We start from the raw sequence: 27,991 nt of genomic DNA on the forward strand, positions 1-27,991 counted from the left end.
ATTTGTGTAAAGCAATTATTACATGCCTGACATAGGAATTGCTTAATAAATGTTAGCAATTTTTATTTTTAAAACCTCCTTATAAGCAGCTTAGAAATTGTTCATTATGTTTGGTACATATTTATTGTAATTCAAACAGATCCAAATTCTTTTGAAACTGGTGGCCTAGGGGTATACTTTTCACTATGTCTGTAAATACTTAAAAGTATTAGATACCAGCCAAACTTAAATGTGCAACCTACCTGTAGTGAGTAACTGACCTGGGCAAGAAGAAAACAGCTATATTTTTCTTGTGGTTTTTCAAAAAAACAACCTTTTTATACAGATTTGGAAGAATTAATGGCTATATCTAAGGTAATCGTGATTAATTTAATATAAACAGTAAGACTGAAACAAATCTAAGAGTGCCTTTTCTAAAATAAAATATTTTAAAATTGAGTAAGCGTGTTATTATCCAAGACAATTGCTCCTTTTATATAAGCCCAGAAACAAATGACCAAATGTTCCCCAAAGACACGTCTCTCTCATATTGTGGGTCCACATGGCTGATATTTTAGAAGAAACCAAACTCTCACCGACAGGACTGAGAACCCACTGTTCCCTCTTACACATAATCAGAATACAGGAAGGCAGATAGGTTTTCATACCACACTGCATAGTCGGTTGTACAGCAAGTACGGCTTTTTTCCTGACCTCCTCCTTTAAAGAGTTTTGACATTTCAGGGTGCTGTGGAGTCACCCTGTTCCCAGATTTCCCTCTGTTCTTAGGATGTGGGAGTCTAACTCATTCATCAGTATACCAGATTCACTAAAGGAAGACATCATGACAAAAAGGTCTTTGAGAAAATTCATTTATTCAGTTAACTCAATTGATTGGGCACCTGCTATGCTCAAGGCCTGGATCTAGGTGCCGACACAGCAGAAAATGAGATGGAAGTCTCTGCCTCAGAGATTACACTGCAGTGGAAGACAAGAGACAGTAAACAGATAACATGCCACGGGTGAGTGATAATTGAGTGCCATCCAGAAAAATAAAGCAGGGAAGCGGGGTGGGAATAGGGAACGTCAAGGGGTGATCTGGAAGGCCTTTCTAAGGAGGGCCATTTGTGCAGAAACCTACGTGATATGCTGGAGCAAGTACCTGGGAAAGATCGTATCAGGCAGGGGCCACAGCAAGTCCAAGGCCTGAGCCTGAATATGCTTGTAGCATTTGAGGACCAGCAAGCAGGCCAGTGTGGTTTCAGTGCAGTGAGGGATGGGGAGAGTGGCAGGAAATAGGCTGGAGTAGAAGCTAGGGACCAGATCATAAGCCATGGTAGGTGTGGATTTTTTTGTTTCGCGTTATATAAGATTACGAGGAGAGTTGTGAGCAGGCAAGGGACATGATCTGATATACACGCTTAAAAGTGATACTCCGGTTGTTGTGTGGAGAAAACACGGGCAAAAATGAAATTGGGGACAAAAGTAAGGGTATAATTGCAATAAACTATGGAGGAGATGGTGGCTTGGACAGTGTTGGATTCAAGATCTATTTTGAAAGTCCAACTGACAGAGTTTGCTAATGAGCTAGGTGTGGGGTGTAGAGAAGATGGGGATCGAGGCTGACCCCAAGGCATCGGACTTGAGTAACCAGGTGTATGAATGATGAGGACTTTTAACACTGGAAGACAATGGGGGCGCTCAAGAATTCTGTTTCAGACATGCTCATTTTATGATGCTATCTTGGCTAGTGGATGTAAGTCTAGAGCTTAAAACACTGGCCTGGAGATATAAATAAAAACACTATATTTATGTGACCACAAAATTTATATCTCCAGGCCACCTAGGGAGTGAGTGTACAGAGAGACTGATAGAACTCTGAGGTTCTTCTGAGAGAAAAAAGAACAGAGTCCAGGAAAACAAATGAAAGAAGCCAGAGAAGTAGGAGGAGGTTCAGGAGAGAATACGGGTTTTCTGCAAGGAAAGTGCAGAGCATCTAAGGAGGAAGTAATCAGTGTGGCCATCACTGAGGACTAAGCATCAACCACTGGATTTGGCAACATGCAAGGTCACCTTGACTAGAGAGGGGTTTCTGTCAACGATGATGTGTTTAAAACACACAGGAATCATAAAATCAACTCTGATGTTCCAACAACCTCCTTGACACCAATGATTCCTGCCTATTAGAAATTATCTTTCCCATTTTACTTTTCATTATACGCTGTCCTTATTTTAAGGTTACTCCAAACGAAGTCACCTTCATGGACACCCTTCTGTCACAGGGCATATTCCAATAGGAAAACGCTTTGTAGTAACAACGTGAAATCTTATAACTGTTAATGATTATCTCCTACCTGATAATGCCAACCCTGGAAAATTACCCAATGTTAGGGCATTAGTTTGTCATTAGATACATCTATAAAACACAGAAAGTAGCTGCAAAATAGACATTTGCCTCTCAAGAGGATATGTCAACAGTCAGAAAGGTTAGAAAATGGTGGATAAACAGGCTTTTATACTGGACTTCTTAGAGCTTTTAATATCCTAATTTGCATTTTGAATCTCTAAGAGGTGACAACCCCATTTCCCAAACTTATTCGACTTCATGAGACTACTGCTTTAGGTAATATATTTTGAAACAGTGGTTTAGGAGAGCCCAGCAATCCTCATAAGTGGTTATTACCCAACTGCACTGAATACTGCTTAGTGACCCACCACCTGAGCTGACATGTCACTAGGGTTAGTAAATTGTTGTCCCTCACAGAACAATTTGTTACTCTACTGTGTTATTTTTACCTAAAGATATGAAATAGACCTCTCTGATGTGATTTTGCCACCCATTAACCCCATTATCCCTGCTCTATATCAACCCAGCTCTGAAAAGGCTTGATTTCATTTGCTAAATCAACTGAAGTCTCTAGGTTCTTCTTCTTTCTTTTCTTTTTTTTTTAGCTGAGCCATCCTACCACCTGTTGGCAGCTCAGCTCGGGCCGGGAATTGAACCGGCGACCCTGTTGCTCAGAGCTCACACTCTTGAGCAAGCTCTTAACCAGCTGAGCCACTCGGCCGGCCCTGAAGTCTCTAGGTTTTTATCTCAAAAACTACATGAAAAACTGGAACCTAGAGCAGAAATAAGCAAAAGGTGCTTTTTATAAAGGCTAGAATAAAAGAATCTAAGTTTTTAAAAACTTTTTAAAAATATAAAAATCGAAAAGTAAATAAAAAGAAATTTCACACGGTGAATACTTTTTCTAGCCAGTCAGTTCTCTTTTAATTCCTTTTTATAGCAATAATCATTTTAGTCTCCCCTTTTCAACACCTATCCCAACTTGCGCTTTAAATATTTTAATGTAGATACATATCAAATAGTTTAAGGCCAGGTTTTAATGATAACCATTGGGAAAACTGAACTCCTTCCTTACCCGCATTTAGCATGGATGAAAATATAATATACAAGGACAATCTCAACAGATGTGAGAGGAGAGAAATCAATAATTGATTCAAAGTCATTTTGTTAAAAATATTTATTTAAAAAAATACAATTGTTGACCATATCTAGTTGCACATATATCTATTAACATCTCTATATCATTTTTGGACTTTAGTAAATTTGCTACAGTGCTTTCTTAAAGCCAGCTTGCCATTATACAAATTCCTGTCAGTTCTTACAGAAAATAGTTTTTAATGTATCATCTTTCTAATAAGATGCATATCACCATTACAGAATTTAATAAATTTTTTGCATAAAACTTGAAAGCAATAGAAAAAATGATCACCTGATCGGTTATTCACAACAACCCCTCACCCATGTCTGGGGATGCACTAAGTATCGACTACATATTTTTCTTCTGAAAAGCAGTGTATTTTAAAGCCCTCAAAGTGCTGTCTAAATTCACTGCAAAGTTTCTTTGCAGAATATAAAGAGAATGCAAGACTAGCTGCAGTCGCCCGAATCAACCTGAAAACAACATCCCTCTGGTTCCCAAAAGGTCAAGTCAGACTGCTTAGCGAGAAGATACGGCAGTTTCTCTCAGGTGCATCAACAATTAACGTGATTTTAGTAAATGTTAGCATCATTTTAATTGTTAGCATCATAAAATGTTTACCATCATTTTAATTGCTTTTTTAGGAAAAGAAAGAAAAAAAGTGATTTTAATACTTTGAAAGTCTCCCTACTATAAATTACACTGAAATTAAGACAAGTTATTAATAACACTTTAACAGTTATTCATTCTTTTGGGTAGGTATGCACTTGCATTTTATATATAAGTATTCTATTTATACACAAGTGGTGGATCCGGATATTACGAGAGATAGCTTTCAATAAAATAAACAAGGGAGGAAATAAAAAAATGAAGTAACTGTCTTCTCAGTTGAGTTGATCTAGGTTTAAGGGAAGCAACCTGACAAGTTCTTATTACCACATATCCCAAACTAAGACACTGAAGTAAAAGAATACCTCTCCTGTGTTAATGCCACAGCAGACATAGGCTTTTCTTCCACATTCCAGTTTGGGTGGATGAAAATAAGAAGTTTATTATTTAACATCATTCGATTTCCAAGTGATAGCCATACCTGAAGATCAAGTAAGGCTCAGAAAATTACTGGTTTGTTCTTCAAAGTGCAAGTTATACACTTTTTATTTTTAGCCAACTTGATTATTTGGTGAATAGAGGGCATAATTCTAAAAAATGAATTTTTGTCAAAAATTTTATTTGCCTCAAACCAAAGCTAACCAGTAGCAAAATGACTGGGCTGAGTTTCATATTTAATCTTCCCTACCCACAAAGATAAATGAAACTGCTAGAAGGCAAAAGTGAAGAAATAGATATGACTGTGATTAAAGAAGACTGCATGGCCAAACCAAATAAATAGGCCTCAAGTAATAAAAAATTCATCATATTGATTTCTATCTTTACATATATGCATCTTTCACTGATACTGAGCAGGGAAGTTCATCAAAGATGCTCCTTTATCATAAGCAATCAGTGTAATGTACATTTAAAGGCCATTGGTAATATTGCCCTCAAAAACAAAAAATCTGAAATGTCTTAGAGGGCCTGTGTCCCCTACATAACAGACAATAAGAGACAATGATTAAACAGAAAAGAAAGTTAAAATTGGATAGTTTACAAAGTTGAATGTAATCCATCAATTACAAATAATTAAAAAGTCATACTTCTACAAAGCAGAATACTAAAAGCTTGTAAATTATTTTAAAACATCTTAGCCAAAAGAGCATACCTTACAGAGCCTAGAAGAATGGCTCATTTACCCCTTCTCCAAACAGTCTTAAGTTCCAGAAAACATAAATGAGAAATAAACCTTACTTCCCTGCCCCTCAAAATCTATAAGTTGAAATTGAAAAAAAAACACAAAATAATCATTAAGTGCTTCCAGTTATTAAAAACAAAACAGTGCCAAAAACGGTGCCCATAAAAGTGCCAAGTGATTTAATACCAATATATGGCATTCCCACCCCTGAACTCTAGGCATACTTGAATGATTCCACTGGCTAGAACTCTGTCCCAGCCACAGGGCACCCTCCCCGACCCCATCCAGAAGATCCCAGGCCTGTCCTAGCGTGGCTCATAATCCTTGGAAGGGACAAGAACCAGAATGGGCCCTTATGAGATGGGAAACAAGGCTAAATTGAGAAGAACATTTGGCCCAAGATACTCTGAGGTTTCTGCTAATGCTAATTATGTACAGTTTAAAAGGATAAATTAGGCAACAATGCCAGAATTCCTCCATTATTATATCGATCCATGGTCAAACCTGTATTTCAGAAATACTACTTCTAGTATTAAACTCTTCTCTGAGAAACTTAGAACCCAACATAGTATGGGTTTTATACAAAAGCAAATGTAGAAATTTTAAGGAAGACATCCTTATTTGCTCAATAAATGAATTAAGAAAGTAGTTTAAGATGACTTTGTTTAGCATATGTCACATATAGCGTCGTAGCTCTAAATGTTGGCAAGCAATTAATTAGTCTTTAAGGCCTATCATTCTATCTATTTTAAAAAACTGAAATGTGCAAGGCATTAATTTTTAAAAAGTGGCAATTGCAAAGTGCAGCCAATTTTTAAGTTTTAGTATAAAATAGCCTAGGAGCCATCCTAGAGGATGAATAATATATGTTCCCTCTGAAAAACAAATTTATTTACACACACACACACAATCAATACATCAGTATATATTACACACACACACACACACACACACACACACACACACACACACACACTCAGCCAATAAATCAGAATGACTTGGAAAGAAATGCTCTAGTCTCCCAATAAAATATTAAAAAAAAAAATTTTAAACCTTATAAAACTTACTGATGTGTATTATTCTCCAAAGATTGGAGTTCAAGATATTTACTATGTTTGACTGTATCCCTCATGAATTTTCTTGTTAAAGGTTTCATTTTAAATGATGTTAACAACAGCTTCAATTTCCTGGTTCCTGTAAAAAGCTTAAAGCCAACATTTCCCCTCTGACTCGAACCACTCTGGATTTCCGTCTTTTACAATGGTTCAGTGTGAATGGCAGCACCCTAACAAATTGCTGTTTTCTGCAGGCTGTCAATCTATCACAATTTTTTTCCCCAGAAAAATAGCTTGAAGAAACTGGCAGCTTCAAATGGAACATTTATACTACATCAACAACTCACCTTTCAGATTTGCTCTGTTTACAGGTCAAAACATGACTCTTATGCTAACAGGTTCCACCAAATACGAGAAATGAAATCAAACCGCCTTCTTTTCTTGCTTAATCCACTACCACCCACAAGAATTCTAGATTCTAAGATTAAAACATCAACTTCAGTAAGCAGAGTTTTGATGACCTAAGAGGAATAACAGGGCACCTTGTTTCAAGCTATGCCAGCAGCATGAAAAACAATAACAAAACATTTACTTGTTGACCCAAAACCAAGAAGGTAAGTAGCAAAATACTTTCTATAGAACCCATTCTCTGGTCAGAGTACCTGCTAAAGAAATACAACTATAGTTGACCTCCACTTCACTAGTATGGATTAAACAATTAACTTCTCAATTCCTTTTTAGCAATAATATATTCTGTCATACCCTCAGTTAACAGGCTACGAGGATATCCATCATGAGTAGTCTTTTTAACTTGCCTGTTGGTTTGGTAATTCTTCAGAACTCCAGGTTTCTGCACGGAGATACCTGTACTTGTCTCCATACTCACTTATTTACACACCTCAGCACAATTCTAGATTTCTGGCATGGCTAAATAAAATATATATAGTAAATGAAGCGACAAATAGAACAGATCCATCAAGAAAAGTATTTCTTCAGAGGCTGAAATGTTACAAATAAAAAAAATCAAAAACTTACTAATGCAGCAAGAAAATGGAGGTTATTAATGCAGCAAGAAAATGGAGGTTATTATGTATTGTAACATAAAGCAACCTGAAATAATTCTGAATTTGTTGGTAACATACATTAATAAGGCCAAAAGAAGTTTGTAAGCAGGCTAAAGTACATTATGAAGTCATACTTATAATATGAAGAGGAAAGAGCCAACAGGCTGTCAAAAATAAAATGCATGAAGCTCTGGAAAACATCTGGTAATAGGTGACTTGGCAACTTATGAAAAGAATATGAAATTTCAGAAAGTTAATGACAAGCTCTGCCAAAAAATTCCAAATCTCTTCTAGAGATTTTACATGAAAATCAGATCAAATATGTAAAGGATTTCTCCATGTCACAACAAAAGCATCCACATTTTTTTTTTCTTCAAGATTAGGTTGAGAAATGTGCATGCTGCCAGACGGTGCACAAAACAACCTACTGGGTGCAGAAAGAAAATATTACAACTTCTACTCAAGATTTACCTTTTATGCCATCCTATTTCTATTTTTCTGTATGTCTCATTATTGTATTGGGTTGTCGGAAGTCATGACTCATTTTGCAATGAAAGACAGAAAAAATACGTCATGACTTTTCCGAAAACCCAATACATATTAACAAACATACATATGAATTTGCGAATAGGGGTTTTGTGTTCAAAAACTTTTACTGAGGGGCAGCCAGTTGGCTAAGTTGGTTAGAGCGCAGTGCTCATAAACACCTAGGTCACCGGTTTGATTCCCACATGGGCCACAGAGATGCGCCCTCCACAGCTAGACTGAAACAACTACTTGACTTGGAGCTGATGGGTCCTGGAAAAACACACTGTTCCCCAATTAAAAACAAAACAAAACCAAACAAAACCACTTTTACTTATCAATGTGTGTGCTTGAAAAGGCTGGAAACTGCTTTTCTGAAATGCCAGTGAGTGTCACTGATGTGTTTACATTCACTAGAAACATCCAGAACTGCCTTTTAGAACTTTAGAATCATAACACAGGTTCTGAGACCAGGATGAAACAATGTCATTAGACTGGACATCATGCAATGCCAGGTGTGAATGGGACTGAAGTGATACTATCAATAGCTTGCAGTTACAGCTCCAGAATGCCAAGCTTCTGATTTCTTTTACCCTCTCAGCCTAAGTGACACAGAGCATGAAAAAAACTAGAAACTGTGCCAGGTAAATAGATTCAGCAGTCAGTCCTGTTTTTTTGATCTCTAATATAACATGGAAATCTTCAAGAAATTCTTCCAGTTTAAAAAGAAAAATCCAGTGTCCTTTTACTATAAATCTCATGGGCTTTCTTTCCCCATCAAAATCTGAAGAAAACTGGGGCCGGCCGAGTGGCTCAGTTGGTTAAGAGCTCGCTCAAGAGTTTGAGCTCTGAGCAACAGCGGTTCGATGCCAGCCCGAGCTGAGCAGCCGCTAAGCTACCAATAGGTAGCAGGATGGCTCAGCTAAAAAAAAAAAAAAAAAAAAAAAAAAAATCTGAAGAAAATTTACATCTATTTTTTTAACCATCAAAATGTGGAAAAATTAAGTCTACGTTTTAACTCTAAGAAGCTTAAGGTTGAGTGTTTGAGGGTTTCTGGATTCTTCTATTATGTATAAATTTTTTAAATCAATGGAAGTTTCCACCTTTGTTTAAACACACAAAATATGTCATGAGGAATGTTAACATCACAAAAGCACTGTGACAAACCAGGAAAAAAAAGATTACTGAAGTTAGATGTATGATTTTAATTTTGTATTTTTAAAAATCAGCATATGAACAAGAAAAAAATTATTTTAGAAATTATGTGGCAATCCACCGTAGGGTGGAATAAATGCATTGGTCTACTGACTAAGGGTCCAACTGTGTGCATCCCTTCTCAACTCCAACGTGGTGGCTTAAACTCAGCAATGGGGAAATAAATTACATCATGGAAACCAGCAAATGCTACAATGTAAGGGCTTTTTTTCCCTTCAGAGAGCCTGGTAGTTAAACATTTTCCAGCATACAACTAAGTAGATATACACCAGAATAGATGGAAAGCTAAAATAATTTCAGCAGACGTCTCAAAAACTCATTCAACCTGCTCCCCTATCTTACGCTACTTTTGCCCACCAGCATTCATCATGGCAAAGTGATTAGTGATGGATACCGGCTATCACTATCAAATATAAGTCTCTCCAGTGAACACTGATCTTAAGTGGTATGTCACCTTTGGATGTTAAGAAGAACTCTGTGGATATTTAACAAGTATGAAACTGAGAGTTTTCCAGGAAGGAGGTAGTTTACAAAAAAAAAGGTCTGCCTCATACAGTTGAGCTACGGTTGTAAACTTTCATTTAAAAAAGGACACACACATACATACAAACACACACACACACACACACACACTCTCTCTCTCCCCCCCCCCCCCCCGCAGATTAATTGATCTCAAAGAGAAAGCAGATCATCACCCCACCTATGGCCCACACCTCTCAGAGGCTTCCAGGATCGGTTTATAGACAGATTTACTAAAACTCGTTCCTATGAAGTTGCTTTGACTGCGTTGTAATGATGTCCTTGCTTCCCAGGCACCCCTGTGCTGAGACAATTAATTATCAACGATACCACCTGGGAAAACAAACCAATGGCTTTGTCTCCTGTAATTCCAAAAAATAATAGTTTTGTGCACTCAAAATTTTAAGTATTTAATTAAATCAAGCCATCAATATTTACTTAATGTACAAAATGTTAATCAACCTACTAATAAAACTATTTCAAAGTGCTGCTGAGACATCTAACTTCAAACAAGCATGCAAACTAAACGGTTCAAAATGGAAAAGTCCAGTGAGTCTGTTCCGCATCACTACTGAACACTACACACTACCTTTCAACACTATTGCACATCTCAGGAACAGACCTTTCAGCTGAGAACCACAGATGAAGCAGTAACAGGTCTCCAACATTTACAAATTCAAAGGCAGCTCCCTCAATACCATCCCTCCGCTACTACTGACTTAGCACAGATGTCTTCTACTAGAGCCTCTCCACCTGCATGTAAACATTCAAAGTGAGTATGATACATCTGGGAGATGTTGGTTTGTGTCAGTGTCATTGTGAGCCCTCAAGTCTTTACTCCCTCATTCCATTTAGTTCATGTGATTCAATTAGAGGAACTATTTCTAGGGATAAAAACACTAGTTTAATGAACTGGGTAGTGGTGGGGGTAGTGATCACATATAATCTAATCCTGGACTTTAAAGCCAAGTTTTTCAAAAGATTCCACTGTAATGTTGGTATCAATTCAGTTTGGGGGATCAACAAAGCTGTCTGCACCTGGCATTGATGACCATACGGTAATATTTTATAAATTTGGTAACGTTGAGGAAAAGGCCTAAATTTTTCACTACTACTATCAACAATCTACTCCCTAAGCGTGACCATTTCCAAATGAACTCTGCTCCTCCCTAATTTAAAAACAAAAATTCAAAGAAATAAGCACATCTTTACCTTGCTACAGATTTGGAGGCTTCACTTCATTTTTCACCTTCCTAATTATATCTTGAAAACTATTGTGATCTCTCATGACCTTAAATTTAAAGGAAGATAAACATACAGTAGAAAAGGGGTTCAAATGAACAGGAGAGAGAGAGAGTCCTTCTTGATGGTATCTTCTAACTGGGAAAAGCCCCACATGTTGATTCAAGTTATTCAATCACATCTTTCATTCAGAGATGCCTACAAATGTCAATACCCAGGTTCATCCTCCTAAACGCCATCATTTACCATGCTGAATTCCATGGGTGTATAATCGTACCACACAGAGAGCAGCCAACATTTTTGTGCTAGATATGGGGTCCCATATTCTCTCTGGCTGGTCCAAACACTGTCTTAAACCTCAGGTTTAAAAATCTTCCTATGTTAAAATAGACCAGCTCCACGCCCTGTTGACAGGTTCAGATAAGATCATACATAGGGCTGAGAGACCAACCCTGAATAAATGTAAATAAGATGACTTTTTGCACAGTTGCTTACATGTTAGAATTCACAGCAAAATAGAATCTTCCCAATAGTACTGCTCAATCTTCCTTTATGTGAATAGAAATGATTCTTTTTTTCTCCACTGCTTATGCACAGCTCACTTTTAGTTATTCAAAAGAGTACACTTAGTCCCAAAGATATGGCCAATTTCATTTAACTAATATTTCTTTAAATAATATACTCAAAGCATATACTTATTTTCTGGCCAAAGGGTCCCAATAAGGCAGAAGGAATAACTTTGTTCTTAATTGCTCTTGCGAAGCACAGCTAGCTGCTAAACCCCACCAAAAATTACTTTCACACAAAGCTCAAATTATTTTTTTAAAAAGAAAGAAAAAGAGGGAGGTGGAGTTTGGACTCCAATTAAGGCATTTTTATACACAATCCAACTTGAGTCTTAGTCAAAGAGAATCCTAAAAAGGCATTCAATGGGGAATAGCAAAAATCACAAAAGTCTATTATCAGCATTGTAGAACTATCAATTGCTCACTTCAAATGTGATCATGTTGAGAGTCTCGCTGTTTCTTTATTCCTTGGTTCTCTCATTCCACAAGTGCATAGGTTATGTTTTCTGTAGATCTGGGGAAAATGGGCCAGGGGTGGAAGGTCCATCCAGGCCAGACAAAGTGAATGGCCCATGACTGTTCAGAACAGAAGGAAACTGAGAAAGAAAATAAGACACATTATCATCCTTTTACTCAAACCCAATGTTCACTTTCTGTCCCTACTACATTCCCTGATGCAGAACATGACAGCTACGTGCAGCGGCACACAAGACAAAGACGGTAACTGCTTATCATGAAAGAGTATGATGTCATAACAAGAACTTTAAAGAATGTTAAATATTAACATTCTCCAGACTATCTTGATGGAATGTGAAGAAGTCTATATCTTCCCTTATATCCTAAGGTACACAGATCACATTTAACTTCAAATTAAGGTTTTAGAAAATTCAGTAAATGACAACATGCACTACAGAGTATATTCAATTATAAAGCAAATCACAGACTGTCAAAGAGGTCCAGAAAGGTCCAGAGAGATACCCATCTATTAACTCTATTTATAACTGGTGCAAATAGTTCCAGGGTGTGCATCCCAGAAAAGGGTTCCCCATCATGTATTCTGAGACCAATTCCATAGGGAGAGTCCAGGGTGAAGCTACCTGAACACTAAGACTTTGCTTACAGTCACAGATCATTCTGTAACTTAATTATCGGTTGCGAGAGGCCAAGAAAATGTAAAAATGAAATATGGAAAATTTTGCAAAATAAATAAAATAAAAATGCAGAAGTAGAAAGGTTATTAATTTTCTTTTCCTTACCATTTCATTTCCAAAAGAACAAATGAAAAATTAAGTTACAAAAATGTAAGAAAATCTTCCAGGGAGTTACCCCAAAATAATTGAATAAATCAACCATAAGCAAGCCTACAAGTTATAAAGTCTAGATGTTTGGGGCAAAATAATAGTTAAAAGCTGTAAGAATTTTCCTAAGATCGTGGTTAAGAGGTGATACAATATTCATTTTTAAAAATATGTATTTAAAATGTTAATATCAATTCTGAATGAGGGGGAAATGGGAGTATATAATACACTAATCTCAAGAGCTTTCTCTATTTTTTTAATCTCCAGTAAAAAGAGGAAAACTATGTGCAGAAATACACACACACACACACACACACACACACACACACACATACTTGTGTTTGTATAAATATATATGTGTACATTTTTTTCCTAAAAAAAAAGGAGAGGATTTCTAGAGTTCTAAAACGACAAAATCTATGGTATTGAACAATTCTTGGTCTAACTCCAATGCACGTAATAGTCAACAATGAAAAGGAAACTCTGCTATGAATATTTATCTTAGTTGTCTGCTGGCTAGGAAATTAATACTTAGAAATTCAAAATCAAAATGCAAGAGTATTTATTGAACAGAAGTTTTATAATGATTCAACTAGGAACAGGACATTGCCTTTTTGCTTCTTTCTTCATTTACCATGTCCCTCTTATAAGAGACAAGCTTTTATGTCATTTACCTGGAAAAGTGTGTTAGCACCTTGCAATCTGGCAGGACTGAGGGGAGCAACAGGGCTCAGAGTGCTCCAGAAGTGGATACTGGAGAGCAAAGGGCTCGGGGTCAGTAAGATGGGCGTCTGCAATACACAAAGCAGTAACATTCATTAAATGACACATCAGAATTATGTTTTACCCTTGTAATAATACACAAATAGCCCTGAACCCAAATATTGTCCTATTCTCTACTCCACATCTCTCCAAGTCTGAAATTTTATGCGGAAAAACTCAGAAGTTATTTTAACAACTTAAGATAGAGTTTGCTCAACTATTATAATAAATGCTTTATTAAAACAAAAGGAGGAAGAAAAAGGTCAAAATATTTTCCAACCTCTCTCTTGCAGGGTCTTTCCCAAATAGAAAACCAATCTGAATTCAGGTACAGAAAAATAATAGATAACTGGGTCACAAACATATCTTTGCCTCAATAATGAGAAGGTTGTGAGTAATCTATGTATTTAAATGTTATATTTAAGCAAGTTAAGAAACATAAGGTAACAGTAGAAACTTGTTACTCAACATCAAACATTCCTTCTTCTTAAGGTTCTCGGGATTGATTGTTTTCTAACGTGAGATTATCATTGTTTTTTTAAATAAGATATCAACCAGTTTTATAAGACCAAAAAAAGAGAGAGAGAGAATACTTATTTTCTTTTGGAGGAAGTAGAAAAACCAAAATATTTATTGACTTGCAGAACAAGTAATTTTTTTTAATTTTTAAGATTTTATTGGGGAATTGGGGGAGGGGAACAGCCAAGTTGTTGTCCTTCAATCTTAGTGATGGCGGGTGCGGCTAGCTCAGCTCCAAGTCCAGTCGCCATCTGGCTGCCCAGCAGCAGCTCGTGGACGCTAAGCTCAAGGTGCCGTGTTCAATCTTAGTTATGGGTGGGCATAGCCCTCCATCCCATGCGCGAGTCGCACGGGAAACCTTGTTGCTAAGAGCACATGCTCTAACCACTGAGCCATTTGGCCGCCCATCGGCAGCTCAGCTCAAGGTGCTGTGTTCAATGTTAGTTGCGGATGGGCATAGCCCACCATCCCACGCGGGAGTCAAACTGGCAACCTTGTTGTTAGGAGCATGTTCTCTCACCAGCTGAACCATCCTGCCACCTGTTGGCAGCTCAGCTCGGGTGCAGCTCACTGGCCCATGTGGGAACCAAACCCACGACCCTGTTGCTCAGAGAATGCGCTCTTAACCAGCTGAGCCACTTGGCCGGCCCAACAATTAATTTTTTAACGCAACTCCAAACCTTTTATTTTGGTGATCCTAATTGAGGTGAGGAACTGAATTATTTTCACGGGGTCATATATAACCTTTCTAAGACAAACCTAAGCAGCAGAATGAGAACTTCAGGTTATAAATCCTGAATTTGACTAAAAGGCGAGTAAATGCAAACAATAGAAAGAGTTACCTGTGAAAAAAGTGCTGGCGTAAGAGAAGCTGTAGGGAGAGACGGGCTCAATATTCCCAGTGGGCTTGGGTCACTGCCTGTGATCACGAGGGTAGGTGCCAGCTCTAGCCCTTTGGGTTTCTTGGATCTTGATGAATTATTTGTTTTGTCCTTTTCTGGCAAAGCTGAGTCCTGGCCTTTAGGTTCCAGTGTCAAGTTCTCTGGCAGTTCCATTGGCTGAGAAGCCACAGAATCGATGTCTGTGTCAATGTCTGGGTTGGAACTCAGCGGTGGTGAAGGTGTTAGAGGAGGCTCCTCCTTCAAAGAAGGGGACATGGACGAACTAGGTATGGCGGTAAAAGTGGGAGTTACACTGGAGGCAGAGGTTGGGGCTTCCAGTGGAGGCAGTTTGGGGGAAGTCAAAGTCTCCAATGCTTGAATAGTTTCTTCCGAAGGTGCTGAAATACTTGGGCCAGTTGAAATGGTGGCAACAACAGGTTCAGCTGGTGGCTTTTTACAAGGTGTTGTTACAAATTTAATGACAGAAGGTGTTAGCTCCTTAGGAGATTTTTTCTCTGCCAATTTCTCAGCGGGGTTCTCAATCTTTATAGATTTAAAATGCTTCCTATTGGAGGAGTTCAAAGAGTTGAGAGTAAATGAAGAATATAAGCCGGAGTGTATGTAGTCATTGCGGCTAGAGGTCTTGGCACCAGGCTGAGGTGGTTTCTCTTTCCCTCCATTCTCCACATCTTTGGAGCTATTGCTGACTTTACCGAAGCTTAAAGCCTCACAGTCTCCCTCAATCCTCCCCACCGTCATCGGATCCATGTTCAAAATCTTTGGGTAAGAGACAAACTTGTACACAAACTTCTGACCATTCACTTTTTTAATGATATTCTGTAGATAAATAAAATAAGCATTCTTATACTTTTTATAATCTCACCTCCCATAACTCATGAAAAAGCTGACCTAACGAAGTTCTCTATTTGACAAGCAATTTACTTAAAAGCTTCAAAATCCTCTAAATATCTAGCCATACTAACACAGTTCCTACTACTGTGGAGCATGCGTTAAGAACATTTAAATGTCTTATTAGCAACTAAATAAGTTATATAAAAGCTAAAAGATTTTAAGTGCTTAACACTCTCAACCAAATATCTGTATTAAGTTAAACATCGCTGATCTGCAATCTCAAATAATTCCAAAGGTACAAGTCATACATATCCTGAGTAAGCAAAAAAGAATTTAGAACATTACTTCTACTAAGGTTCCTACTTCCTTCAGAAATTCCAGTTGTGGCTTACCTCATGTCTCCACACAGGAAATCTGCTAAGATCAAATACTAAAACGTGAAGGAAATTAAGATCCACTTCTCTATTCCAATTTATCCATTTGAGCCATTTATTTTACCTCAGTGCCCATAGTGTATTCAAAATAATAAGAAATTTAAAAATTTAAATTAAGAAATCAACTCTATATATTAAAAGGTACACTTTAAGGTATTGATTGTGTTGTCTGGGTTAAAGTAAAAAAAAAAAAAATAAGTAAAGCTAAAAAACAAGTACAGGGCCGGCCAAGTGGCGCGTTGGTTAAGAGTTGGCTTGGGACGCCAGCTCTGAGCAGCAGGGCCCCGGTTCGGATCCCACATGAGGGCCAGTGACACTGCCCTCCACAGCTAAGATGGTGAACAACAGCTCGACCTGGAGCTGGGCTGCCATGAGTCGCCGGCGATAGCGTAGGCTGCAGTGGGGCTGCCGTGGGCTGCTGTAAGCTACTGTGAGCAGCTGGCAGCCAGCATGAGCTGCCAAGAGCTGCCGTGAGCGGCCGTCCAGTGGCCGGTGACTGATCTGCCTCACCATGGAAGACCGCAATGATCACAATACCAACATGGGTCAGTGAAGCGACGTCCTCCACAACTAAACTGAAGAACTAAAGGACAGCAACTTGTCTGTTCCCCTCCCCCAATTCCCCAATAAAATCTTTTAAAAGAAAATGTACAGATAACAATTTCTAAAGTAAATTATAATATACATATTTATCCTCAAGAATCTCATATTTCCTTTTCTTATTCCAACCCTTTACTCACTTTTTCTTTAAAGCCAATTGTAATTTGGAATAAAATATGTGTAATGGGAGTGGGGTACTCAATAGGAATTTGCAGAAATACAGCTGGAACATTTCCATCTTTTATCCTAATCCCAAATTGCTGAAGCTATAAAAAAAACTGGATTAAAATAAACCAGGACAGTGATAATTTCACAATGTAAGCAAATACTGAATCATTATGTATACCTGAAACTAATATAATGTTGTATTTTAATTTTACCTCAATTAGAAAGTTAAATAACTAAACCAGGACATTAGCACCTATAACCTGAACAGAAGGAACGCTTCTTGCTCTGAGGTGCATGTGTGTTACCTTTACATAATAGTATCTGAGGGCTCGGCTGAGTTTGTCATAGTTCATATTAGGCTTGTTCTTTCGAATTCCCCAGAGACGAGCCACCTCTTCCGCCTGCAGAAGCTTGAACTCCCCGTTGTTAGAGGTCCAGCAGATCATGTGTTTGTTCTGAGGCTCCTGTAGGAGCTGAAGGAGGAACTGCCACAGGGTGATAGCACTGTCCATAGCAATGAGCTGAAAGAGGCACAGAGATACGAGATACAATAATATTAACAGCCAACACTTGTAGAACACTCTGTCAGGCGCTGTTTTAAGTGCTCTAAATATATTACTTCATTTCATCCCAACACCAATCCTGTAAGACAGATACTACTGCAGCCTCATTTTATATATGAAAAAACGATTTCTTAAGAGTTAAGTAATTTGTCTAAGTCACACAAGTACATGGTGGAGCTAAGATTTAAACCCAGGCAATCAGATTCAGAGTCCAAACTCTCAATCACGCCACACTACTTAAGAAACGTCTTGCTGGGAGATAAAGCTAATTCCATAAATTATATGAGCAGCCTGATGATCGCCAGTCACTAGAGTCCCACTGTTATTAAATTTATCTTACAAACTCATTGTCGTATTCTCTGAGGAGACCACCATTTCAGTATCTATCTTAATCAACCCAGTTGGTTTATTTGCCAGGATATGTATGTGTGTCCCAGGGGTGCAGAGAACAATCTACTTTTGCTCCACTGGTATTTCTCCTTCAAATAATTTCTTTTATCATAAATATAATTTACATATAAATTGGCAGCACTAAAAATTTGGCAAAAATGTTCCTTAATTTACAAGTTCTGTCACCATTCTGTCCACAGGGATCCCATCCGCATAGATCCTCTTTTCATTTGATTAGAAACCTTTATTTGATTATCAAGATATGAACTGAGAAATCCTTCAATATCCCAAGTTTTAGGATCTCCCTGTTGAGACCAAAGTTTCTCAACTACTGATATTTGGGGCCAGATAATTCTTTGTTTCTGGAGGCCGTCCTGTGCATTGTATTGGGTTGTCGGGAAAGTTATGACGTATTTTTGCAAAGAAAAACAGAAAAATACGTCATGACTTTTCTGACAACCCAACAGTTTAACAGCATCCTGGCCTGTACCCACTAGGTGCCAGTAGCCCTGCCCAAGTGTGACAATCAAAAATGTCTACAGACATTGCCAAATGTTCTCCCAAGGGACAAAATCATCCCAGTTGATAACCACTGGTTTAGGCAATGAAGCAGCAAGGAAATGCTCTCATAAAGTTATTTTCCCCATAAAACTACAAAACAACTTGTTTAATAGGAAGAATTCCTTAGGGCAGAAACTATGGCCAAATACGTATCAGCACATCCTAAGTATAACTGAACTATATACCCTCACAAAAACAAACAAAACACTTCCTTTTTCTAAAATCTAGTAATGAGATCTCAATGAATCAGAATAGGACTTGAAAACAAAAAGTCAATGCCATTAAAACACTACAAAAACAGGTAAATGGGGCTACATCAAAATTTAAAACTTCTGTGCTGCAAACAATACCATCAAGTGAGAAGACAATCCTTAGAATGGGAAAAAAAATATTTCCAAATCATAAGAGACCTGTATCAAAAAATTTAAAGAACTCTTACAATTAAAAAAAAATAAATAAATAGGCAAGGGCCAGCCGAGTAGCTCAGTTGGTTAACAGTTGGCTTAAGAACGCCAGTTCTGAGCAACAGGGCCGCTGGTTCGATTCCCACATGGGCCAGTGATGCTGTGCCCATGCTGAGCTGTCGCTGAGCTACCAACAGGTAGCAGGATAGCTCAGCTGGTGTAACAACAAGATTGCCTGTTGATGGTGGGCTATGCCCACCTGCAACTAAGACTGAATTCGGCACCTTGAGCTGAGCTGCTGCCCGGATGGCTCAGTGGATAGAGCGTGCACTCTTAACAACAAGGCTGCTGGTTTGACTCCCGCATGGGATGGTGGCTATGCCCACCTGCAACTAAGACTGAACTCAGCACCTTAAGCTGAGCTGCCACCCAGATGACTCAGTGGATAGAGCGCGCACTCTTAACAAGGCTGCCGGTTTGACTCCCGCATGGGATGGTGGCTATGCCCACCCGTAACTAAGATTGAACACAGCACCTTGAGCTTAGAGGCTACGAGCTGCTGACAGGAAGCCAGATGGCGACTGGTGCCCTCCACAACGAAGATTGAAGAACAACAACTTGGCTGGTCCCCTTCCCCAATTCCCCAACACTGTTCCCCTCCCACACAATTCCCCAATAAAATCTTAAATATATATATATATATATATATATATATATATACACACACATATATATATATACACATATATATGTATGTATGTATCAAAGGATTTGAAAAGATACATCTCCAAAGAAGATATACAAATGGCCAATAAGCATATGAAAAGATGTTCAACATCATTATTTATTAGGAATAAAATGACAGCCACCTCAGATACCACTTCACACCTATGAGTGTGGTTATAATAAAAAACACAGACAATAACAAGTGTTGATGAGGATGTGGAGAAAGTGAAACCCTCACGTATTGCTAGTGGGAATGTAAAATGGTATAGCCACTTTGGAAAAGAGTTTGACAGTTCCTCAAAATGCTAAATATATCATAAGACCCAGCAATTCCACTCCTAAGTACACACCCAAGAGAAACGAAAATATGGAAAATTTATGTCTACACAGACACTCATACAGGAATGTTCACAGCAGCATAATTAATAATATCCAAAAAGTGGAAGCAATCCAAATGTCCATCAACTGATGAACAGATAAGCAAAACGTGGTACAACCATACAGTGCCATATTAGTCAGCCAGAAAAAGGAATGAAGTCCTGAAACATGCTACATGTTTGAACCTTGAAACATAGATGAACCTTGAAACCATTATGCTAAGTGAAAGAAGCCAACTACAAATGCCACACAGAGTATATTGGGTTGTCGGAAAAGTCATGACGCATTTTTGCAACAACAACAACAAAAAACTGGCATGATTTTTCTGACAACCCAATATGATTCCATTTATGGGAAATGTCCAGAATAGCCAAATCTATTAGACGTAGAAAGATCAGTGGTTGCTTAGGGATGGTGGGGAAAGAGAATAGAGTGACTGACAATGGCATGATGAAAATACTCTAAATGTAGATGTGGTAGTTACACTCCTCTTTGGATAAACTAAAGCCATTTAATTGTACACTTTAAGTAGGTGAATGTTATGGTATGTGAATTATCTCTCAACAAAGATGTTAAAAACAAACTAACAGACATTACAAAAGTTAGGCCTCGAAAGCTTAATTCTAACAAGGTGTAACTCACAGAGGATGAGATCCTTAAGGGTCACCTATGTCTGCTTCCAAAAAGGGCAGATATGAGGAACTGAAGTGGAAAATATTTGGGTTTCTGTAGCTTTTCTGAGACACTCAAAATGTCCTCCAACAATCCTCCCAGTTATCACTTCTTGAAGGTGGTTGTTCAGAAGTAGTCATCCAAAAGTAGAGATGGGAAAATAATAAAGAATAGAAAGCAGGGGAGATGCTTCCCACGGTTAACAGTTAATGGAGAACCTGAGGCCACGAATCCAACTCTTTCGTCAGTCACCTACTCTGTTCATTAGGGAAACCACGTCCCTTGATGGGCAGAAGCATTCACATCCCCAGCTGGTTGTAAAGAAGTATTACGTATTAGATACGAAGTGATAATAATCTACAAATATGAAGTGCTACTTTAATGCTAAATAACTAAGCCTACTAGAAATTATAGTTTCCCATAGCCTTGCTTAAGCTGGGTTAAAATAGTGGTTTATATTACATCCATCAAGTTGGGGGGGGGGTCCCTGTCATTTCTGAGTTTACCAAAGAGGCCTTTCTTCTGATGATGCCGGTTCATGTTAAGTTACTTTCTAACTACACGTGTTTCCCATCTAAACTACTTTAGTCTAAATCTGTTAAAACTACTCCCTAGTAAATTTTAGCTTAATCAAAACTATGACTCCATATTTCTAGACATCATCTTTATATCAAGAATGCTTATATGGGCAGGGGTGTGAATGTGTGAGAGAGAGGTAATGATGATGGAAGGAGGAGAGGAAAGAGGGAAAGAAGGCAGAAAACTGGAATCTTAAGACTACTACAGGGCCGGCTGAGTGGCACATTGGTTAAGAGTTGGCTTGGGGGCCGGCCGAGTGGCGCGATGGTTAAGAACTGGCTTGGGACGCCTGAGGGCCCCGGTTCGGATCCCACATATGAGGGCCAGTGACACTGCCCTCTACAGCTAAGATGCTGAACAACAGCTCAACCTGGAGCTGGGCTGCTGTGAGTTGCCGGCGATGGCGTGGGCTGCAGCCCCTGTGGCAGTGGGTTGCCATGGGCTACTGTGTGTAGCCAGCAGCCAGCGTGAGCGGCCAGCAGCCGCAGTGAGCGGCCGTCCAGAAGCCGGCGACTGATCTGCCTCGCCCAGGAAGAGCACAATGATGGTGCCAACTTGGGCCAGTGAAGCAACGTACTCCACAACTAGACTGAAGAAGAAAACGACAGCAACTTGTCTGTTCCCCTTCCCCCAATTCCCCAGCACTGTTCCCATCCCCCCAATTCCCCAATAAAAATCTTTAAAAAAAAAAAGAGTTGGCTTGGGACACCAGCTCTCAGCAGCAGGGACCCGGTTCGGATCCCACATGAGGGCCAGTGATGCTGTGCCCTCTACAGCTAAGATGGTGAACAACAGCTCGACCTGGAGTTGGGTTGCCATAAGTCGCCGGCGATGGCGTAGGCTGCAGTGGGCTCCCATAAGCTACCATGAGCGGCTGGCAGCTGGTATGAGCTGCCAAGAGCCACCGTGAGTGGCTGTCCAGTGACCGGCAACCAATCTGCCTCCCCCGGGAAGAGCGCAATGATAATACCAACATGAGCCAGTGAAGCGACGTCCTCAACAACTAGACTGAAGAACTAAAGGACAGCAACTTGTCTGTTCCCCTCCCCCCAATTCCCCAGTGCTGTTCCCCTCCCCCAATTTCCCAATAAAATCTTTTAAAAACCAACAAAAAAAACTACTACTACAAATTTGGTGCCTATAATTCAATTTGTTTTTGGAAAAATTCCCAAAACCAAATCCTAGTCTTAACACACTGTGGACTGGTGACACTGATTTGCATCTATACATTTAAATGCCCCATCCTCAATGTGTTAATACCTACCATGTAGATAATGCTTGAGCCCTACAGACAGGTTTATAATGACTAAACTTTACATGTAAAAAGACAGATATAACATCATCTCTATAGTGAGCACACAAGTGCCATCCTGAGCAAAGGGGAGGTTCCCAAAAGTCTGGGTGTTCTCAAGGTGCTGCGGGTTTAACTTCACCTTCCCCTCTGGTTCTTAGGGGAGCACATGTATTAAATCAAATGCTGGTGAGTTGTTTGATATTTTAAGGCAGAACCAAACTGTTGTGGAAAACACTGATGCTTCTTTAATATTTTACAGTGCATCTAGGAGAGAAGGTTGTTGAGAGGCAAAGAAGGGCTTTTGGACTTAAGTACTGGAAAAGAATTTTCTTTTGCAAAAAACTAACAAAGACATAAAATGGCCATCTTCAGAGGATACTTTAACAGAGTGTTTTATTCACTCAATGTTGATATCAGGTTATTTTTTGAAAAGTTGGACTTCTGGGTATGCAGTTAAGCTGAACCTCTTCATTTTAGCTCCTACAAGTGTGATATTAATATGAAATTCAATGATTTCCTCAGCCATAAGAGGACTAAAGGAAAACTATTCCAGAAGTTAACAAAAATTACAAAGGTGAAATGAAGAGTCAAAAAATGTACTTTTATTCTTGCTACCAGTCAAAAAAAGTCCTTTATTTTCCTTCTCACGAAAATCTCCAGTTACCTACAATTAGTTTTAAGAGGTTTTTTTAAGTAGAAGTATAATGAGGGAGGGAAATACCTGATCCAAATGAAGGAATCTGGTTTTTGAGGGCTAAAATGTTGAAAACACAAGTGATTCTATCTTAACACTTTTCAAGATAGAAAACGCATCCCTGTGAAAAATGAAAAGAAGGAGCAGGTTGAAATAACTTGTTAGGGAAAGGAAGTCTCTATTAAATGAAAACTTTTCCACCCTAAATATGTTTATAATACACATAGTCCAGTTGCTGTGGTGACCCATGGCCCAACTATTTTTCAGAAACAGTAGCTAAGACCCAAAAAAATAAATGCCTCCAAATTCAGTATGCTACTTAAATAAAACAAAACCAAATTATGAAATGCATCAATGAATTAAAATCATTGTCTTTGTCAAAACGTAACTAGGTGTCTGGTGTCTAACTGTACAGTAGCCTATACTAAGTGAATATTTAAAGTGTACTGCTATGTTACAATAAAACTTGAAGACACTATTTCTCTAAGAATGTAATGGATTCCACTTATGCAGTTTTAACGTTTAAATAAAATCAGAGAGTTCCTGGGGGGACAGAATTGATCATAGCAAGTTTTAATGGAAACACCACTGATAGTCCTAAAGATTGAAGCATCAAGTGGGCTGGTGGGTGGGAGACCGCGGGGCGGGCGGGAAGATCTGACCCACCACCTAAGAGATGGGTGAACAGCTCTGATGAATAAAACTCAGTCTTGATTTAAATGCCTTCAACTTCAAACAGCCAATGGCCTGGGAAATCGCCAACTGTGCGTTTATCTTTTGACTACTTCCATCAACAATACCCCTCACTTCCTACCAAGTCCAGTTAATATTCCACCCCCTACCCCCAAAATGATTCCAATTGGTTTTCCCAGGAATGAAGAAGCTACCGGCCTTGCTGCAGCTGCACGTGAAGCGGAAAGTCAAGGGGGAGGAGGTTTGTTGGCGAGAAGTAGAAAAAAAAAAAAGAAACTTGACACCGGATGAACAGCAAGCTTGGGGAGAGGAAGAAACACTGGTAACCGTGTGCGGCAGAGGAGATCAAAGTTCGGGGCGAGGGGGGGGACGCCGCAGCCTCACGGGCCTTGGTAAGCACTGAATTATCGTACTTTCATTTTCCAACTTCCTGTCACTAGTCAGAATTGCTCCCCTCTTCGCCCCCACCCCCACTCCCAGCAAAAAAAAAAAAAAAAACCACACACAAAAACCCGCCACCTTTCGCCCGAGAGTCCCGAAGCGCGAAGCGGGAGGGATGGGGGCGGACGATCCCGGGTCCACCTGCCCGCGCGGGGCTGGGGCCGCGGGGCTGGGGCCGCGGGACAGGGCGGGACCCGGCGGGGCAGCGGCGGGGGCGGGTCCCAGGGGAGCGCGCTCGCAGCCCCCCGCCGCACGGCCGCTTCCTGGTGGGCCGCGAGCCCCCAGACCCCGCTCCCCTCTTGAGGGGGCGGCGGCCAGGAGACCCCGAAGGGGCGCGCCGCTCACCGAGGTCTCGCGCGGGGCTCCCTCTGGGTCTCCGCCTCGAACTGGACGCTGCTCTCCACCCGCCGCCTCCTCACGCCGGGACCTCGGGGACGGCGCGGCAGCCACGACGACCCCCGCGGCGGAGCCGGAGAAGGAGGCGGCGGCCGAGCCCAGCCCACCGGGTGCCCGCAGCCACCCGCATCTCCCGCCGACACCAACACCGCCCCCGCCGCGGCTCCTGGCGCCCTCCCGCCCCCGCACGCGGTCGTCGGGCCGCTACCCGCGAGCGCGCGCTCCGGCGTTCCTGGCCGCGGCCGGCCCGCCAATCGCCCTGCGGCCGCCGCCCCTCCCGAACCCCCCAGCTGCCTCGAGGCCCCGCCCGGATGCCGTAGTCGCTGCGCGTCACTTCCCGGGGCGGGAAGGGCGGAGCTGCCCGCCCGAAGGGTGCTGAGAGCCGCCGCTACCCCCAAGCCTGGGTTCGGGGGGTAAAGGTGACGGGTGTCGCTGCTGGGAGGGCGCCCCCTGGAGCCCTGCGCTCGCCACTCTCCGCCCGACTACAAACCGGTTACCTGTTTGTGAGGCGCGCGACCCGAACCCGCAGCACCAGTGCTGCCACGAAAGTCGGGACCTCGGGTGGCCTGGGACCCTCGGTGTCTCCCAGTCGCAGGGGAGAAGTGGCACGCGCCCTCGGGCCTCCCAAGCGACCAGGTCTCTTGCTGCTAAGCTGAAGCGTGAGGGCTTTCTGTCTTCTGTGCCACACGTGCAGCCTTCTCCCCGGCGGCGTGGACGGAGAAGTTGGGGCCGCCCCAGCTTTCTCATCCAAGTGCCAGATCCCAGGACACTACAAACACTTGATAAATATTAAATCAGCCCTGTGGCTCTCTAGCCAAATGGAAACACTGGTGTCGTGGAGGAAGCTCGTTCTGGCGTTGGAGTCAGACCTGGAACCCAGTCGGGGCTCTAGCCCTCACTAACTCGGCGATCTTAGCAACTTTCTTAACCTCCCCCGAACAGTTTATCATCTATAAACGGCGAGAACCCAATCTCTTAGAGTTGTTGAATGAAAGGAGTTAAGGCGCATAAGTAACCGGTCAGAGTTGCTAGCCCATTGGTTCTCATTCAATGTAATTCTTAAAGGAACCAGGTCACACTTGGTACCAGAGACTCCTTGAATAATTTAGCAGCAAAAGGCATGCAGAGTCATTAATAAGATGGACTGCTGAACAAAACCTCCAAGAAATAGATTGCTTATACTATTTAACAGGAAACCAAAAACAAGCCAGTGTCTGAGTTACCTGTTGTTCCTGGTCATTTACTAGCTGTGTGGCCTGCAGTGAGTTGCTTAACCTCTCTGAACCTCAGTCCTTCCTAAAATGAAGATGATAATGAGGAGCGTTGCTGAGAAGATTAAATAAGATAAAGGCTATAATGTGCTTAAGTGTATTACCTGGCATATAGTAGACACCCAGTAAGTGGTGATGTCATTCCTCTCTGCACACCCACAATTGAATTCAAGGTAAAATTAATTTAATTCACTGAGTAAAATGTGATACTATCATCCCTTTGCAGGCTTTTGGAAGAGAATCATCACTTCCTTTGATTTCCAACCTCCTCCACCATAATACAAGAAATAATAAACAGAGGTATTTTTGTAAAAGCAATGCTACCAAAAGATGTTAGCTTTTTAAAAATAATTTTACCAAAGGATGTAAGAAATATGTGTTTTTAAAGGAACGTGCAATATGTGAAACGCCCTTGCACTCTTGGCCCCTGATATAAATTTTTTTCCTTGCAACAACTTCCATTTTAGAAACCACGAGGAACAAAATATGTATTATTCAGTTAGGCTGTTTAAGATACACACATTCAAAACATTTGTTTATATAGAAAGGTTTCATTTGAAAGCCCCATACCAAGAGCAGTTAAGGGTTGTGGAGTACCCTGCTCTGCTCCAACCGGCGGTAATAATCTGCTTCAGCCTTCCAGTCCATAGTTGTATCATAACCCCTTTAAGACTGAGCTAACATATTGTCAACCGTAATGTATTTTTGGAAAAGAGCCTACTTTGGGAGTTCTCAAATTAGTCATAGCAAGCCTGTCTGCTTTTAAATTGACTCTTTGTTTTGTTTTGTTTTGTTTAAACACCGTACATGTTGACAGCAGAGAAACTAGAAGAAAAGTAGATTTCAGATTAGTGAACTAGGGAAAAAAAAGTTTATTCATATGTCTGGTTTTCCCACTCAGGATTCTATAAATACAGAATCTCCATGGTTCTCACACAACAGATGGTCCTGTTTTTGCAAACTCCATGGTGGTTATGTTGGTCAACCCAAAGGATTGTGCTTTTTTGTTATCTTGTTTGGTCATTTTCCCACCAAATAAGATGGATTCCCAGTCTTAGCCTTAGCGACTGAGAGGTATCTGAAATCAAATTTGCTTTTGAGCTCTTGTTAATGACCCCATAATTATTGTATTTTGAGGGTATTGACTCAGATAGGGGAAAAGGTATCTTTGAAAATAAAATGCAGGTTATTGAATTTGGCAGCGTTTGGTGACCTCGCCACCTTGCAAGGCCCTAAAATTCACCAAAGACAACCAATGAATTGATGCTTAGAAATATCTTCACCAAGGCTATTATTCTGGGCAAAGAAGTTTCATCCCCAATAATAAGTCTTATAGTCAGAACATATTCAAGATCCAGAGAAAAACCCATGAAAGGGCCTTTAACAAGGTACTTAGGGCCTCAAGACTATGAGGAAACCTCATGACAACATCTTTCAGCCCTAGCTGTAATCTTCATAGAACACATTGTTTTCCCAGTGAGGACATGACAAGACATGAGTCACTGCAGTTATGTGCCCGGGGCATACCAACTATTTAACACATTGAAGGACCTGTCACAAACACACCTCAGGAATAATTTCATATAATTTTCATCTTTGGAATCTCCACTAAGTCGTCTTCTTTCCTCCTCTACTAATATTTTTAACCTAAAATAATTTTATTGGTCTTTGATGAATGTACTTTTTCCAGGCTTATGAAATTGATATGGAGTATGTACTAGAGAAAGAGGAGGAAACTGATCACTTTATTCCTAACCGCCCTTTGGAAAAAATGTAACTTAATTGACAAAAGCTCATGAAACCCACCTCGTGTATAACTATAAGACTCCGGGTGGTTCGACTCCACGCACATCCTTGTATAATAAGATACATATTGCTTTGAATTTTAAGCCAGAAGTTTTGTTTCCTCTTTTGTATATTTTTATAACCGACTGGAAATTTTTTCTTTTTCAATTACAATTAACTTAGGAACCACC

The 27,991-nt window shown here is 40.2% G+C and overlaps 1 protein-coding gene across 3 annotated transcripts; it reads right to left on the bottom strand.

Annotated features, from left to right (window-relative positions):
- Positions 1-835: 835 nt before the first annotated feature.
- On the bottom strand, positions 836-27,990 carry ELK4 (ETS transcription factor ELK4). Of its 3 annotated transcripts, XR_002124796.1 has the most exons (6): positions 24,694-27,990; positions 17,259-17,474; positions 14,861-15,736; positions 13,412-13,528; positions 11,865-12,035; positions 836-957 (listed from the first exon to the last, which is right to left on the bottom strand). XR_002124796.1 is itself a non-coding variant. In XM_019649713.1 (5 exons), the coding sequence occupies exons 2-5, from the start codon at positions 17,463-17,465 to the stop codon at positions 11,937-11,939; spliced, it is 1,299 nt and encodes a 432-aa protein (XP_019505258.1). In that variant the 5' UTR covers positions 17,466-17,474; positions 24,694-27,990; the 3' UTR covers positions 8,972-11,936. The 3 variants fall into 3 exon arrangements, 2 of the variants coding, with proteins under 2 accessions (XP_019505258.1, XP_019505259.1); XM_019649713.1 differs by lacking the exon at positions 836-957 and having other exon boundaries at positions 8,972-12,035; XM_019649714.1 differs by lacking the exons at positions 836-957; positions 24,694-27,990 and adding an exon at positions 24,427-24,446 and having other exon boundaries at positions 8,972-12,035.
- Between the last annotated feature and the right edge of the window lies 1 nt (position 27,991).

Source organism: Hipposideros armiger, unplaced genomic scaffold (assembly GCF_001890085.2).
Source record: "Hipposideros armiger isolate ML-2016 unplaced genomic scaffold, ASM189008v1 scaffold_134, whole genome shotgun sequence".
NCBI lineage: Eukaryota > Metazoa > Chordata > Mammalia > Chiroptera > Hipposideridae > Hipposideros > Hipposideros armiger.